The 17,589-nt window shown below is 45.2% G+C and overlaps 1 protein-coding gene across 1 annotated transcript in view; it reads right to left on the reverse strand.

Annotated features, from left to right (window-relative positions):
* LOC147900639 (RGS1-HXK1-interacting protein 1-like) overlaps positions 1-17,589 on the reverse strand; it is an 84,664-nt gene that overhangs the window by 35,579 nt on the left and 31,496 nt on the right. The window contains exons 6-9 of the mRNA XM_087376060.1: positions 5,392-5,475; positions 5,217-5,269; positions 5,002-5,066; positions 4,769-4,827 (exon numbers count right to left, since the gene is read on the reverse strand). Of these exons, the coding sequence (XP_087232186.1) occupies positions 4,769-4,827; positions 5,002-5,066; positions 5,217-5,269; positions 5,392-5,475 (261 nt within the window). The remainder of the gene's footprint in view (positions 1-4,768; positions 4,828-5,001; positions 5,067-5,216; positions 5,270-5,391; positions 5,476-17,589) is intronic.

Consider the following 17,589-nt stretch of genomic DNA (forward strand, 5'->3'; position numbering starts at 1 on the left):
CCTGTGGGACGAGGGGGACAGATCACCTGTCCCAATGTCATAGCTAAACCTGGAAGCTCTGTTCTCATGTAATCTGAAAAATCAACCACTTCAACCCATACAGGGCAATGATGCTTGATGAGGTTCTGATAGTCCTTATTAGGGGACCAGGGCATGATATGCACCATTTGGCGACCAAAAAATAAAGGAGACATTTCCAGCATCTTTTTGTTTTGTCAAAGCATCCAAAAGATGAACTTCATAAAATCCTCGGGAGGCAAAATAGACTCCTTCTACATAGCATCCACCTAGGAGAGAATTCACCCATTGTCCCACATCATTAGCAGAGGGAATTTTGCCTGGGAAAAAGATGATAGTTGCAGTTTGAGAGAGCTTCTTCAAAGGATGCACAAGAGATGGCAACTTCATTTTGTAAGTGAGTTCTGGAGCAAGTTGAATCCATTCCCTTCGACTTTGTTGAAAATCATCATTTAGCATATCAAACACATAGGAAGCATCTTCAGAAGAAGGAGCTATGGGGGAAGAGGTTTCCCTTGATTGTCTTTTGGGTTTAGGAGAGAGGGCTCTCTTGACATAGTACTTGTTTGCTTCTGCCATGGAGGCTAAGGGATTGAATAGATATCAAACAGGGAGAATCGGACAGGGCACAAAGAAAGGCTGGCAGGTTGTACCGACACTGGGATGAAGCACTGTACGGACGCAACGAAGAAACTGACAGAAACTGTACGGACAGATTGAGAGATTGCAGGAAAGGACTGACAAGCTGTACATGATCCCTGACAGGCTGTACGGGACAACAGACAGTCTGTACGAAAGAGTTAACGACTGTACGAAATGATTAAACGGGAGAAGTACGGACAGACTGTATGGACTTTGGGAAGGAAGACTGCATGTAAGAACTGTCGTGCAGGGTTGAACGGAGCCGCGATGGTAAGGTAACCTGACGCAAAAGCCGTACGACGGCCGTACGGTGGTACGGACAAAAAGGCGGGCGCCAAACGATGACGGACGACGCTGATCAGCGAGCACTCAGACCCTCACGATCGACCCTCTCTCTCTCTCTCTCTCTCACACACACACACACACACCCCAACACACACACACACACCATTACACACACACACACACACACACACACACACACACACACACACCCCACACACACACACAAACACACACACACATCACACACACACACACACACACACACACACACCGACACCTCTTTCCCTCTCTCTCTCCTACCCCTTATCCTTCCTTCTCTCCCTCCCTCTCTCCCCCTTCCTCTCCTCAATCCCCCTTTCTCCAATCTGCCCCCTACCCCTTTTCTACATTGGTATCAGAGCTTCGACCCTGGCACCCTTGTCTTCACAATTCCTTTGCTCTCACTAACCTGCAACATGAGGATCATTGGCCTGACTGTGACTGTGCACGTGAGTAAGTCCATGGGATACTAGCACTGAGCTGTGTGATGCTTGAATTAACGTCAACCCCAGAGGCTGCTGCAATTGAGTACAATGCTCTTGTGGCTGCTGCACTAGGCGTGTCTACTGACCAGCACCAGACAACCAGCTCCACGAACCAAACTTTCATGTGGTTCTTCAAATTGCAAAGACCAGATGGACTGACGATTAAATGATGCCTCTTACGATGCTGTACTAGCTGCCTCGTAGCACTGACCTGATGAACAAAAGCGGCTACAATCAGCCTTCCTTCCAGCCCACCATAGTAGAGGCGCCTGGTGCACGGCGTACGGTTATCGAGAACAGCCCCACACGCCATCACCTATCCACGCTGCGCCGTCGCGATTTTCTCCCGCCGTCGCCCCCTTTGCTCCACGAGTTTCCAAGCCTTAGATTAATCTTCAATTAATTTCCAAGTTAGGTTGAGTCAGGTTAGTTTCAGAGGGTTAGTTAGTAGGTTGGATCAGTTGACTTAACCAGGGTTAGGCTAAGTTGTAGGTTGGGTTGAGTTACACTAACCAGAGGTGACTTTATAGTCTTAACTGTCCTAGGTTAGGAGTCCTACGTGTCTTAGGTGACTTGGGACCCCCCCTCCCCCCCCCCCCCCCCCCCAAAAAAAAAAAAGGGGCAAGAAAGGCAACTCTTCAGTCTCTTTTGAGGCCCTTTCACAACTCAAATTGGACTCATTTGGGCTCCATTTGAAGCCTCTTCATCGACCCTTCTCTCAAGCTTCTCCCTCGACATGTACAATATTTCAACACACTGTATCAAGTGCTCATGTTTTTTCTGCCTCTCTCTCATAGCTGACTTCCTTTCTTTGCCCTACATTCGTACTCGCATTTTGTGGCAGCCATGTCTGTCAAATTGGGATTTCCTTGCAGGAAGCTAGCTACATTCGAGCTCTTTTCTCCCGTGATAGTCACCATGGCTCCCAAGCGTGCCACTCGTGTTGAGGGATCACTACATGATAGCGATGAGGCTGCTCACCATAAGCATGTGCCCAACACTCGGTGGGATTTCATCCCTTTAGTCAGCCTCATTTTGAGCAGCTTGCTCCCCAGTATGGGGATTATCGAGGCGTTGCGGACGCATTCTCTGCAGTATCGACCCTATTATCAGAGTTAAGGCCATCCTACAATTTACATCTCTATGCACCTCTAAAAATGGAGCAATCTATTTTGGGCTGACCTACTAGTGTGCATTCGATGAGTGCTCCTACGAGCATAGTTAGCCCTTTCACCACACTAGCCAACATGCCTGGGTTCACTTGGGAATCCACAGGAGTGAGAGAGAGGTCCAGCCAGGGATTCATGCTCCCATTCCACCACCGATGAGTACTTACAGCCATACACAGGCCATGCATCAGAGTTTGGCTCTACATCTCATCAGAGTGTTGATTATGGACAGCAGTTCGGGATTGATGATATGCTTTCCGAGGCATTGCGCTCTTAACACGCCTTACCTCTGTCCATCCACAAGGAAATGCCATTTCATCATTACGTGAACCTTAAGCATGATGAGGCCTGTGCATTTGGGAGTGGCTAGAGCAAAAACTATGTAGCAAAAGATGTCAAGGATAAGCTCACTATGCACAAGGTCAAGGGTGACATGCACACTCCAAATGAGTTGGAAGAGTGGCTCATGAAGCTGATTACTTCCGCTTCTACCCCAATTCTAATGAGGATCGCATCATTTTTGCTGGCATATATATGCAGGATTATGCTCACATGTGGTGGCGGTATATGAGGGATTCACCTCTGAAGCCAACTACATGGAAGGGATTCAAAAAGAACTCATGATCACTACCGGCGTATCCTCACGCATATTAGAGTAGTACTTGGCTGAGTTCTACACCTTAGCACAGACCGAAATGGTCCAAGAGTATCTGCAGCGTTTTTGAAGAAGGCTATCTTTGTTTGTGCAGGACATATCGAAAAAGGGCAAATTGTTGTGTTTTATACACGGACTTCACCATCCTTCGGCCGCTGATGTGAGGGCAATAACCCTCAAACCATTGAGCGAGTTGCCCAACTCGCAGAGGCCTTTAAGCCTAAGTATGCCAGCAGGTATAAGGATGCAGTGGGCAGCACTCATGGAACTGCGTATAATTCTGAAAGAAGCCTAAATGGGCTGATTGGCATGATAAAAAATCTGCAGCAGCACCATTCCCCAGATTTCCTTTTGTATCGGGCAGCAAGATGCCGTATGCCAAGCCCTACAGATATGCTGATGCCAAGTCAGGATGCAAGACTAATGCAAGACAAATGCTGGGAATGTAAAATCAGCGATCAAACAGCATACAAGGGCAATTATGGACAGCACGACGAAGGCAAATTTATGCTTTAAGTGTGCTGAGAAGTGGATCCCTGAGCATCGAGATGTTTGCAAGATGCGCAACACTGGTGCAGCCAAACTCAGCATGATCATCGAGCTATCTGACAATGAGGAATTGGTAGATGCTACAGACTCCCTAGATGCCTCTCATGATGAGATGGAGGGAGCACATAGGCCCAGAGAAGCTCTAAACACTAGAGCCACCAAGGGTGGTGAGTTTCCTTTTGATCCTGGAGGTGCGACTGAGTCTAACATGCATGCTAGTGACACATTTGACATTCAGCCCTCCTGTGGTAGACAACATGGGTATGCCTAGAGCCTCTTTTGGTGTTGCCATGCCATTCCATGCACCGGATGTTGCGGATGGGAATGCTCCTGGCTGAGGAGGAGATTTATTGGGATGCTCAGCCAGCACTATATGCTATCTCCCCTGATGCATTGATGGGTGCCAGATGTGCTGAGACTATCAGATTAAAGGGTGAGATCAAGGGCTGGACTGTTCACATGCTTGTGGACAGCGGGAGCACTCATAGCTTCATCAACACCAAGGTTTTCATCTAAAAACCTATAAACCCTTGCACAGATCACATCTTGGCAAGATTCTATATCTCAGACCCCACGATGTTCACCCTTCTCAGTGCAGATAGGATTCATCTAAAAACCTATAAACCCCTGCACAGATCATATCCTGTAGCCCTTCATTGCAATGAAAGCGGTACTTCAGAAACCTCCAACGCATAAAACTAACATGCAAGTAACACCTCTCATGCTTATCACTCCACATTGGCAACTGACATGCGCTCGTGAAGATTGAAGTGTCATTTGTTATTACATTCTTTTCAAACGTTATGTCACTTGTAAATAGGTTATTTCAAGAAATTAACAAAACAATTCTTTTGCCCAAAAAAGGAAAAACAGTGCAAGGCATACGATAAAGTTAAATATGGTGAGAATCAAAAGAAAATATGCACCTCAGCTCTAAATTTTAAGGCATCTCCTGCAGGCAAATCTCTGAGACTATCCATAAGACCTGCAGAAAAACAGTACATTGAGATCGTAAGTACAAACACAAAACGACTCAACTATCATAGAGTTTTAAATGCATTTGATTATGAAGACAGTTGGGACAAACACAAGCTGGCCAAAAAATGACAGGGAAACAAATTTTGCAATCCTAAAGATGGCATAATCCTTTGCACCCGACCTCTCGCTTGATTTTCTGTCTTCTCAATCGAGTTTATAAGATTCTGAAGCTGGCTTCCCGATTGTCTATCCACAAACAGTCGTTAGATTTATGTGGATAAAAGCACAGCAATGATGCCATATACAAACAAAACAAAACACCAGACTACTGTAGGAAAGAAGATATCTAAGAGAGTTGTTGATAAAGAACAATTACAATATGAAGAGATTGCATACTTAAGTTTTACTCGCCCTCTTTGAAGTTCATCTTCTGCAAGTCTTGCTCGCTCCTGGAAATCAAAAGATGTGCAGTTATCCGTAAATGAACACATGCGAAAGCCTAACAAAGCTGACTAGGGCTGGACTGAAGACTCAACCTAATGATTAAGCATGGGGGGTAGGAGAGTCAAACCTCAAGCTTCTTCCTTTCATTTTTTAGAAGATTCACAGACTGGCGCATTTCTGTAACCTTTTTCTCTGAATTAACCAGTAAGGACTGCACAAAACAACAATGTGCATTTTTTAAAGTTTGATTACAGACTCTCAATTTCCACCTGGTCATATGTTCCAGGAATTGTACATAGAATATGTTGCAGAACTTGTGCCTAGCAATATGTTCTGGGGGAAAGTTTCAGGGGAAGCTGGAAACTTGTGGACAGTAAGAACATCCAAATTTTGATGGTACAGAGAAGAAAAGCTCTCAATGAGCTCACCCTGACATTTCTGTGAGAAGAGAATTTGAAGATTCCATTCACATGAACAGTAGATCATTAAATAATTTCTGTTTGCACTTGCAAAATTCACCAGGGGCAGTTAAAAGTAATTTTCTTTAGCAGGGAGTTGTGCCCTCATGCATCGGAATCCAGCACACACATCTTTGATGGAAACATTGACATATTACATGACAGGCTTGAATTTTTTTCACTTGCTTACACTTAAACAAGCCCTTCATCCCTAACAAAAGGAGTGACAAGTTCACAAAAAAAGATCTTATATAACAGGGAATCGTTCACTGACTAACATCAAGACTGTGGAAACTCCTCCTTCACAAATCATTCACAACTCACAAAAAAGCACTAGAATAACCTAACAAGACTATATGCATATTGATAATTCTTTAATAAAAGATGTTAAAAAGCCATTGTAAACAAGGACATATGACCTTTACAAATATTCTGATCTGATACTCAAAGTCAGACAAACATTCACTAAAAGATAGGCTGCTGCAGAACCAAACCCGAAATCATTGAGGGAAATTCAATCATCAAATACAGACTTTTCGAAAACTGTTCAGATGTCACAAAAAAGAGTGACATTTGCCACTTGCCTGATCCCTGATAAAAGACTATGCAGTGCAACATTCTTTAAAAAAGACTCCTGTTTTGATAGCAGGAAATTGCCATGATATATTGTCACTTGTCTTAAATTTCCTGATTAAAAATTATGCAGTTGCACAACTTCTTTACAGTACACTCCCCTATCAATAGCAGGAAATTGTACAATGAGGTCTCCTTGAAAAACATCTACAGAGACAAAATACCATGGCAATGCCACAGCAAACCCCACATGGAAGGGATTCATATCCTTGCTCATATTAGAGCAGTAATTGGCTGAGTTCTATGCATTATCACATACCGGAATGGTCCAGGGGTATCTGCAGCATTTTTGGAGGCTCGCTTTTTGTGTGTAGGACATATCGGGAAAAGGGAAAATTGCTGCGTTTTATACAAGGACTTCACCATCCTTTGGCTGCAGATGTGAGGGCACATAACCCTCAGATCATTGAGCGATCTACCCAACTTGCAAAGGTCTTTGAGCCTAAGTATGCCAGCAGATATAAGGATGCAATGGGCAGCACTCATGGGAATGCGTATGATTCTGGAAAGAAGCCTAAATGGGCTCATTGGCATGATAAGAAATCTGCAGCCGCACCATTCCCTACATTTCCTACTGTATCGGGCAGCAAGGTGCCGTATGCCAAGCCCTACAGATATCCTATGCCAAGCTAGGGCGCAAGACAAATGTTGGCAATGAGAAATCAGAGATCAAACAGCATACAAGGGCAAATTTATGCTTTAAGTATGGTGAGAAGTGGACTCTGAGCATCGAGATGTTTGCAAGATGTGCAACTTTGGTGTAGCCAAACTCAGCAAAATCATCGAGCTATCTGACAATGAGGAATTGGTAGATGCTACAGATGACCTAGATGCCTTATCATGATGAGATGGAGGCAGAAGAAGCTCCAAACGCTGGAGCCACGAAGGGTGATGAGTTTCCTTTTGATCCTGGTGGTGCTAATGAGTGTAAGTTGCACTGTCAACAGCCACGCACCTAGAAGGTACCAAGTGCTCCATGCTGCCCTTCACCTTCACAAAAGCATCTGACTCCTCGTCGACCCACATCTCTATGTCAGACATCCTCACTATGATTTCTTGATCAACATATCTAACCTCGGTAACACTCGGTGACGTCATCAAGAACAACTCTTTGATTACCACATTTGCTTTGGCCTCTCCCTCTAAATCTAAGTCGGACTCCTTTTTGTTTTTTCGATCGGCCTTTTTCTTTCTGCAGTCCTTTGCAAAATGTCATGGCGTATCACAGTAGAAGCACTTCTCCTTCTACTTCCTCTTCGAAGTCTCATCATCATCAGAGTCATCTTTCTTGGACTTGCCACTGTTAGGCTTGCCCTTTCCTTTGCCAGCGTAATCCTTCGCCAGCATCGCCTTGTAGTCTTTGTCATCGTTGTAGAGCTTCTCTCGAGCTTCCTCCTGTAGCAATAATGGACCCCACTCCTCAAACGTTAGAGGTTTGGTCCTCTATCCTGCTATCACGATCGTAATAAATCTCTTGAAACTCCGAGGTAGTCTCCTCGGTACCATCAAGGCCAAATGGCATGAGTCTGTCTTCTGACCAACTGCTGCCAGCTGATCCCTCACCACCTTGACCTTCGTCAAATGGCTATGTACTGTATCTCCTTCTTCCATATCAAGATTGTAGAGTTGATGCTGAAGAAGCAAAATCTGGGAGGTGTTGTCCTTCTCGTATAGATCCTTTAGAGTGACCCACGCCTCTACTGATGTCTCGGCCATCTGGATATGTGGAAGAACAGAGTCCGCCGTAGTCCCTATGATTAATGCCAAGGCATGGGCATCTCTGTCTTCCCAAACTTCAAGCTCCTCTCTGTCTACTACCATGACTATCTTCCCTTGCCTGTCCACCGTGTCCTCCAGCTTCGCCTCCACTGTCGTTGTCAGCTTCCATAGCTTCCGAGCCACTAAATGACTCCAAATCTTCACTTTCCAGATTGGGTAGTTGGTCCCGTCTAGTTTCCCAGACTCTCCAAAGTTAGGGATAGTGAATGAGAGAAAACTGGGGGAGGAGGAAGGGAGAGCAGGGGCTGAAGAGGCTGTAGAGGTCGACATCTCTACTGTTATATCACACAGCAAAGTCAACCAAACTCAAATTTTTTTAGTAGACCAGAATTCTGAACGCACCTGATTGAACCCGAGTCACCCTCCTTCTCGCAAGGGCACAATCCTCCAGCCGTGGAAGTCGATTCCCAAGAGTGTCTGAATCAAGGTCGTCCTTCAGCAAGGTCCTTGCCTTCAGGCTCCCACACCTGTGAGCCTCCCACTTAGGCTCTAATGCCATGTTAGAAATGACCCAACAGAGGGTACGCACAATGGAAGACTGATAGTAATGCCTAGGAGCTCACACAGTGTGCGTGTGGGGTGTGTAATCACAAACTTCTTAACTTATGTGCATAGATGTGCAAGCCAGTAAATAGACAATGCTCAAAGACAAATATAGAAGCAACACTTTATATTTCTGTCCGTTCAAAACCTAGGACATGATACAATACCAAAAGGTTCTTCAACTACAAGCCTGGCACTTCTAGATCTTTGAGCCCGCGTGCTCCACCTCGAGCATATGTAGACTCTTTGTCTAGATCCCTTCCACCTTGCTGTCCGGAAGCCAGCCTAGGTCAGCAGCCACTCTAGCTCAGTCTGCAGCTTCTCCTAGGTCACCTTGTCCTCCTGAATGTAGGCCTAAGGCTCCCCCTTTGCTGCTCCTGTCTGCTGTCCTGAGGGCTGCTCCGAGTGATGATTGCCCCTCCCTACCTGAATTTGTAGTCTGTAAACCGACCTCCAGGCAGCCCTTGATTGGCTGACCTGGGGCGGCTCTCTTGGGCTGCTGCCAGGCCCTAAGGGCAGCCCATATAGGGCCCTACCCTTGGGTCCTTCTAGGGCTGGATGGCTGCAACTGTTTCGCCATCAACAGGTCCTTCTTGCAGGCACCCTTGCCCTGCCATGCTGAGCCATGTGCTCCTGCCCTTTGCCAGGCTCTCTCCAACCACGTGTGCAGTGCCATACAGGTCCGTACATCAGCTGACATCAGCGCGCCCTTCATAGGGACTTGTTGCAAGCCGTACGCCTGTCTTTTGCTTTGACAGCTGCCCACATGGCAGCTCATGTGCTGCCCATGTGACAGCCCCAATTGTTGGAATATAAAAGGAAGAACTAGAAACTAGAAAACTAGAAGTAAAATAAGAACAAGATTGAAAGACAGACAAAGAGTTACCTTGTAGATGAGTGTAGACAAGACACAAGCTAGATAGATAGATTGCAATGATGTGACCCATGAATATATGGGCCAAAGTACAAGACATAAAGCAAGAGTGCTTATGGGATAATTGTAGAGGTGCCACATGGCACACACTCAAGACACAAAGACTAGACTAGACTTAGACAAATGTAGACTAGGGAAATAGTACACTTAGTGTGCACTTATCTCCAACACCCTCCTTAAGTGGACACTAGGAGTAAGACAGAAAGACAAGACTAGAAGACAGACATAAAGACTGATAGACTGAGAGACAAGATAGAAGACATGATAGACAAAGATCCTGAGACACCCCTCCTCAAGTGATATCCTCATATGGGTCCACAAGGGCAGGGACAACATGGATCTAAAACAAAACACAGTCAGATTGATAGACAAATAGATAGACAGACAAGACTAGATAGACAGAAGACTGACTGTAGACAAACAGAAAGACCAAGACACTAGGACCCCTTGACCTACATCATCGGTGGTCAAAGTGGTAGACAAGAAATATGAAGTAATCAGAAAGCCCACTTCTCATCATATGAGGAAGGAACAGCAGGATCTGCTGATGGAGATGTTGCAGCAACATGGGCTGAGGTAGATGCAGGGGCTGATGTAGAGGGTTTAGAGTAGCAGTCCCTCTCCCAATGATTATCACGGCCACAAATGGTGCATGGATGAGCCTTGAAACAATCTTTCTCCATATGATTAGTTTTGCCACAATGGGTGCAAGGCTTTCTTACCTTAGAACTTCCTTTCTTTGCTAAAAATGCAGTGTCAGTTACCTTTCGTTGTTGAGTTCTTTCTTCCTCTTGGAGAGCATTGATGATACCTTCAAGAGAAGGATTATTGTGATACTTGAAGGTAGTGACAAGAGTAGCATAGGTGTCAGGTAAGCTTTTGAGAAGCACAGCAATAGCAATATCTTCGGAGATGGGAGACTTTACTAATGCAAGCTGAACCATAAGACTGCGAAGATAATTGAAATGAGAGGCTATAGTAGCTCTTTCCTGCATATGTAGATCAAAGAATGAGATCATAAGTGCAATCTTAGAGTTTTTAGATTGGGGTCCAAAAAGGGTATCCAAAGTGATCCATGCTTGAGGAGCAGACTGTATGTCGGAGATGTGATTAATGTAATCATCTCCAAGACCGAGCACGATGATAGCATAGGCTTTGTCGTTTTTGGCAGTGACAACTTGCTCAATGTCGGGACCTTTGGGAGCAGCACGGTAAACAATGTCCCAAAGACCTTCTTTCATTAGACGGCACTTGATTTTGATTTGCCAAGTATGAAAGTTGGACCCATTGAATTTGTCGATAGACATGAGAGAATGAGAGGAAGATGCCATGTGGGAAGGTCTTACCTCTTGCTAGGATGCAAGGGAAGTGTCTATTCCCTTACAATATTGCAGAAATAAATGAAAGGAGAGATCCAAGAAGCCGGTTCTCTCACCACTTTGTCAAGGCCATAGCATGTGACAGCCCATCGAAGCAAGAGGAACCAGCAAAAAAGGTTTGCTCAGCAGACTGAAAGAGGCAATGCATAGTACCTTAATCCCAGGCAGAGGCAGAGGCGCGGTCTAGGAGGTGCAGGCAGCGCGAGCTCCAAAGCAATGCCGTAGGGAAGGCGTGGGCAGCTCTCAGGCGATCTCCGTGCAGTCACGAACAGATGGTGCAGATCTCTGTGAAGATGGCACAAATCACAAACAGCAGCTGGAGAGGTGCGACCTGTGCGTACAGTCGTACGGACTGTACGGACAATCTTGGCTGTACTTCGTACGTTGATGCAGGTGCAGGAGCGATAGCAGGAGCGGGAGCTGATGGGCGCAGATCTGGAGCGGGACTGCGCAGATCTGGCGCGCAGATCTGGCAGAGATGGTGCGCAGATCTGGAGCGGAACTGCGCAGATCTGGCAGAGCAATGGCGTGCTGTGGTGGCGCAGATCTGGCAAAGAGATGGTGGGGCAGAAAGAGGCGGGCAGATCTGCAGTGGCAACCTGAGCAGGAACGGCAGCAGCATGGAGAAGACGGGCAGAAGATGGAGATGGCGACCAGCTGAGCGGAGCAAAAAACTGAGAAGAGGCGGCTATGGCTACAACAGACTGAAGGGAGAGAAGAGGAATCTACATGGCTCTGATACCATGTTGGAATATAAAAGGAAGAACTAGAAACTAGAAAACTAGAAGTAAAATAAGAACAAGATTGAAAGACAGACAAAGAGTTACCTTGTAGATGAGTGTAGACAAGACACAAGCTAGATAGATAGATTGCAATGATGTGACCCATGAATATATGGGCCAAAGTACAAGACATAAAGCAAGAGTGCTTATGGGATAATTGTAGAGGTGCCACATGGCACACACTCAAGACACAAAGACTAGACTAGACTTAGACAAATGTAGACTAGGGAAATAGTACACTTAGTGTGCACTTATCTCCAATACCAATATCTCCAGGTCTACACTCCCCATGCTCTCCTCATATGGGGGCTTACAGATGGGGAGGTGACCATTCCAACACAATGACACGTTATTCAGCATCATAGGTTGCTTCGCAATTCATTAAGCATGTCTTTAAGCATCGTGGCTTTCCTCAAGAAATTGTCAGTGACAGAGATGCAAATTTTATGGGTTACTTTTGGCAGGAGTTATGTACAGCAGTGGGTAGTTTGCTCACACCTAGCCCTGCATACCATCCTGAGATTGATGGACGGTTGGAAAGGGTGAACAAACGGGTGGAGGAATACTTGAGGCATTTTTGTCATGATACTCAGAAGTCTTGGGATAGATGGTTGGCAATTGCTGAATTTTGCTACAATAGTACCAAGCATCTTTCTATTGGCATGAGCCCGTTTGAGGCAATGTATAGATGCAAGGTTGGAATGCACTCTTCAATTGCAGACATGGCTGTGGAAAATCAGCAAGTACCGACTTATTTGGAAAGGATGGATGCCCTTCTGCAATTGGCAAAAAGGAATATGCAGGATGCCCAAGTCAAGGAGAAGAAAATATGCGGATGAACATAGGAGATATTTGTCTTTTAAAGAGGGGGATTATGTGCACTTGAGTCTCCATAAGAACCGTTATGCCTGGCTAAAAGGAAATACCAATACAAAGCTTGCTCATAGGTATTATGGTCCTTACAAGATCATCTAGAAGGTTGGAGAGGTAGCGTATCAATTGGAGCTACCCAATACCTCCAAGATCCATGATGTTTTCCATGTATCATTGCTGAAACCACATGTGGGATAGCATGTGCATGTCCTACCTGAGTTGCCACCCATGGATGAGGAGGGTCGCATTCTCTATTTTCGTGAGCGCATTGTGTGTTTCAGAGATCGAGTACTCCGCAACAGGGTATACATTGAGTACCTCATTAGATGGAAAGCGCTTCCAGAGGATGAACAATCATGGCAGTCAGAGAGTATTGTCCAGGAGTACCCCTATCTTTTACCATGCTGTGATCAGCATCACCTTGATGTGCCAACCCCATTGCGTAGCAGCCGGTACATGTAATTTTTGAGGGCAAATTTCTATGGAAAGGGATGGCTGTAATGAAGGGGGGGGGAAAGGGCTACTTTAGTGGCTCTTTAGGTGGGAAATGTGGAGGGACTATATAAGTCTCCATCCAACACTCATTGTACACTTTTGATGTGACATCAAATCCTATCTACCCTCCTCCTTCCTCCCTCCTCCTCATGCCTGCCGCTCTCTCTCTCTCTCTCTCTCCATCCAACACTCATTGTACACTTTTGATGTGACCACCATGGAGCCTGGATATGTGGAACCGGTTCATGAACTTGGGACTCTAGCTCTAAGCACTTGATAATTTTTCATGCCACCCTCATATGCTATTTTGTACTAGTATAGCATTTCACTACTCAGCAAGGCCCTTAGTGAGCCCTTTGCCCCGGCCCACAGTGATTTGTAGGAGTTACTTGATTCTGTACTTTGTCCCATAGGCTCGCGAGGCCTCCTGCGGACGTTAATCTCTCTCTCTCTCTCTCTCTCTCTCTCTCTCTCTCTCTCTCTGTGTCACCATTAGGGACTTCTCCTAAGAAAATAAAGAGTAATTTTTATTAGAATTGACTTCGGTCAAAGAAGGGTAAAGTTGGTTAACCAAGAATAAGTTTTATTGTTTTACTTTTGCCCTGCATTGGTAAAAAGAGAACTGTGGGGATGCCCACAAGGGACTAGAAATAGTCCAAGAACTAGGAATGCATGCATTTCGCTAACCTCTAATGGGTTAAAGTGTTGAAATTTGTTTGTGCCATGTGTAGGACCTAAGAAAGTGCAAAAAGGACCCAAGAGTGGGATGTAAAAAGCTGGTCCCACAAGGCTCAAAAAGTAAAGACAAGGAGGCACCTCATTAAAAGGAGGGCCCACAAGATTAAAAGACGCCTAAAAGCACCAGATTTAGAAGGAAAAAGACTAAAAGCTTGGCTTTCTGTAAAATTAGCTTTTTGCTAGGCCAAACAAGTCTATAAAAGAAAGGCCCTAGGCCTCCCAGATTCATTCAGAATTGTAAGAAAGGCCCTAGGCCTCCCAGATTCATTCAGAATTGTACTCGGTTCTATGCTCTTTCAAGAGCCAGTTGTACAAAGATTATTCTATTGCAATAAAGACCTTCGGGAGGGTTTAGCCCTTATTTCTGGGCCCTAGTGCTGTGTTTTGCTCCTCACCCTTCTCTCCCAGCACTCTATCTTATTGGCGATTCAATTACCACAGCTCCCGCACGTATCTCGAGAAGTGTACAGAATTTCCAATGCCACGTATCCTTGTTCCAGCGTTGATTGCGATTGTCCCACGGTGCCGAAGTGAATTGTGAATTTTATCTGGTTTGGGTTACACTCTCTATCTCTCTCTCTCCTCCCCACCTCTTCCTCTCTCCCCTACCCCTTCTCCCTCCTTCCCCTCATCTCCCTTCTGCTCTTTTATCTCCCTCTCTCTAATTTGCCCCCACCCCCTTTTCTACAAATAAGCTATGAAAGACATGATGCTTTAGGTGGAAACCATATCTTCCACAGATACAGTTTCCTTACGATAGCAATAAGAATTCAGCCACAAGGTTCAGCCCTTGATCAACCAAGGTCACTCATTTTAAGAATCTAAAAATTCAAGCAGTAGTGGATTTCTTGCAAGACATGCAACAAATGCAAAGGAAATTGTGCACAACACTTAGAATAAAGCACAAGTTCATACTATAAAAAAAAGAACACCTTCAAAACTATGAGGCCTAGTAAACATTATAAGAAATCTTTTAGATGTTGTGGCCTTTAAAAGGTCTAACTTTGCTTACCCATGTGTCTTTGACCTGGGGACATACCATTCTGAAAGAAGAAGAAGGATGATACCACTTACCACTTGGATTTACCAATTAAAGTAGCTATTCATCCAGTGTTTCATGTGAGCTGAGTGAAAGAAAATCTTAGTGCAACAAATAGATTGGTTTCTAAAGATGACGTTACTCCAATGGAAGACCTATCTATTGGAAAGGTCACCTCCCCATTTGTAAGCCCCCATATGAGGAGAGCATGGAGGGGGTGGACCTGGGTCCTGAGAGAAGGCCACATGGGTAGCACTATGGCTGCCATGGGGCCAAAGATCAATAAGGTTTGTTACGATTGTGACAACAGGACAGAGGGCCAAACCTCTGACTTTTGAGGAGTTGGGTCGCTCTACAACAACAACAAAGATGACAAGGCATTGTTGGCGAAGGATTACGTGGCAAAGGAAAGGGCAAGCCCAACGGTGGCAAGTCCAAGAAGGATGACTCTGATGACGAGGACACTTCCAAGAGGAAGCAGAAGAAGTGCTTCTATTGTGACACGCTAGACCATTTTGCAAAGGATTGCAGAAAGAAGAAGGCGGATCAGAAAACAAGAAGAAGGAGTCCGACACACATTCAGAGGGTGACACAAAAGCCAAAGCTAATGTGGTAATCAAAGAGTTGTTCTTGGTGACATCGCCGTGTGTTACTAAGGTTAGATATGCCGACCTAGAAACCACACTGATGATGTTTGACATTGAGATGTGGGTCGACGAGGAGTCAAAAACCTTTGTGAAGGTGAAGGACACAAGGGTGGATTCCATGGAGTGCCCTAGGGTTTCATGTTCAGATGGTTACTGTACTTCAGAAGGGGACAATATAGGATTACATAGGCTATTGGTATGTGCCTCAATGAGGTGCATGGTTTGCTTTCAGAGCAAGCACACGGATAGTATGAGATCTGGTGATGTTCTTAATTTGAGCCTTTATAGCATGCTGTGGAGAGAATCTGCTCTTCAACTGACTAGGTAATGTGAGATTGGAAGGAATTGGCCTTCTTCGAAGGCAGAAAGGGAAGTGTGGGTGCTTCTTCAAATCTCGGACACAGATTGTTGGAAGGTGATGTACAAGGTGTACTGAAGCCAAAAGAGTACCTGCTTGAGAGCTCAGTGAGAGTTCGTGGTCCAGGTTATCTGGAGATATTCTTTTGTTGCGGACCTTGCCAAAGGAAGGACGACTTGAAACAGTGGACCCTCAGAGCATGGTGCCTGGAAGACTCTAGGTTGTTCGAGTTCGAAGGCGGGAACGTGACTGAAGGTGGTGGTGCCGGGAGGTGCTACCATAGATCGACCTGTGTACTAGGATGGTGTGCGCAAGCGGAACCATACCCGGTGGAGTAGGAGCCATTGGATGAAAAGCCATGAAAATATTTCGACATTGAAATGTTCCAGAGGACTACGACCAGGGAGGTACTGGAGCATCGTCATCAACTTGTTGGATTGGGTCAAGATGTGTCGGTGAGAGGGGGTGTTGGAAACGTCACATCCCCACAAAAATTGGCTTGCATGCCCTTTTAAGTAGGTGCAAAAGTATAAGAAGGCATTTCCATTGCAGTAGCTGGAGCTCATGCAATGACAACCTTTTCCTTGTTTTAAGTGGACTCTATCTTGTCATTAGTAATAAGCATAGACTCATCCGTTTCCTTCCATCCAACATTTGTAAGGTGCCGTAATAGCCTCTATAAGACAAGAGATCACTAATGGTCAAGATGAGTATACTGAAGGAGTGTCCCTGTGAGAAGCATGGCTACACAACAGATGGCAAAGAAAAAGCTTCTAGGTCAAAATGAGCTCTACTTTTTACAATGGCAAATAAGAGATGTGTAACTCAAAGCTGAAGTTCCCAAAATAGCTCCCAAGGACCAATAAGTTCAGATGTTGTGCTCAATATTGATAGCCACAGCTATGTTTGCTCCTGCTTGGACGGAGCAGGAGGAAAGTATGATTTTGCTGAAGGTGATTTTGCTGAAGAAACGTCACTTGGACGGAGGAAAGCATGCCCTCCCATAGTCCCATGGCAGCAACACAAACAAGGGATTGGATGCCCTCCTGCTGCAAACTGTGGTAGATATCTTGAGGAGAAAGTACAGGATGGTATGCCTAGACAAAGAGAAGTCAGCAACTTTTAGAGACTACTCTACCAAATAATGTCAAAATTCTCTAGAATTCCAACTGTAAACACACACAAATGGGCCCACAAGGACCCCAAGAGAAGAGTTGGATGCCCCCCCTGTACAGGGACAGATTGATGGGGCTAAGGGGGCCACTAGACGTCTGTTTTCAATACACGGAGTTGGTGAGACTGGAATGTGCCCCTCTCCACCTATTTTGTACAACCATCAACGATGTGGCAAAAAGGAAAAAAAATTAGACTACAAATGGTTCAAAGATAGGGGAAGTTAACTGACGAAGAGGTGATACATTTGACGGAAATATTTCTACTCTGCCACACAGCAAAAAGACAGCCCATTGGATCTCCCTTAGTTGATGACACTTGTTAGTGCCTTCCTTTGTAATGGCTTCTTTTGACGATTGGCAATCTGAGTTGATTACATCTGCATTGCTGGCAATTCAAGAGCGTGCTTGATTTGCAATCTATGTTCAATACTTTTGGGCTATTAATGAGTCACCGTTGGAAATAGGTAACACTGCTTCATTGAGGGCCACTGA

The sequence above is a fragment of the Dipteris shenzhenensis genome, chromosome 6 (genome assembly GCF_047967505.1).
Source record: "Dipteris shenzhenensis isolate YYH24624 ecotype China chromosome 6, Dip_SZ_1.0, whole genome shotgun sequence".
NCBI lineage: Eukaryota > Viridiplantae > Streptophyta > Polypodiopsida > Gleicheniales > Dipteridaceae > Dipteris > Dipteris shenzhenensis.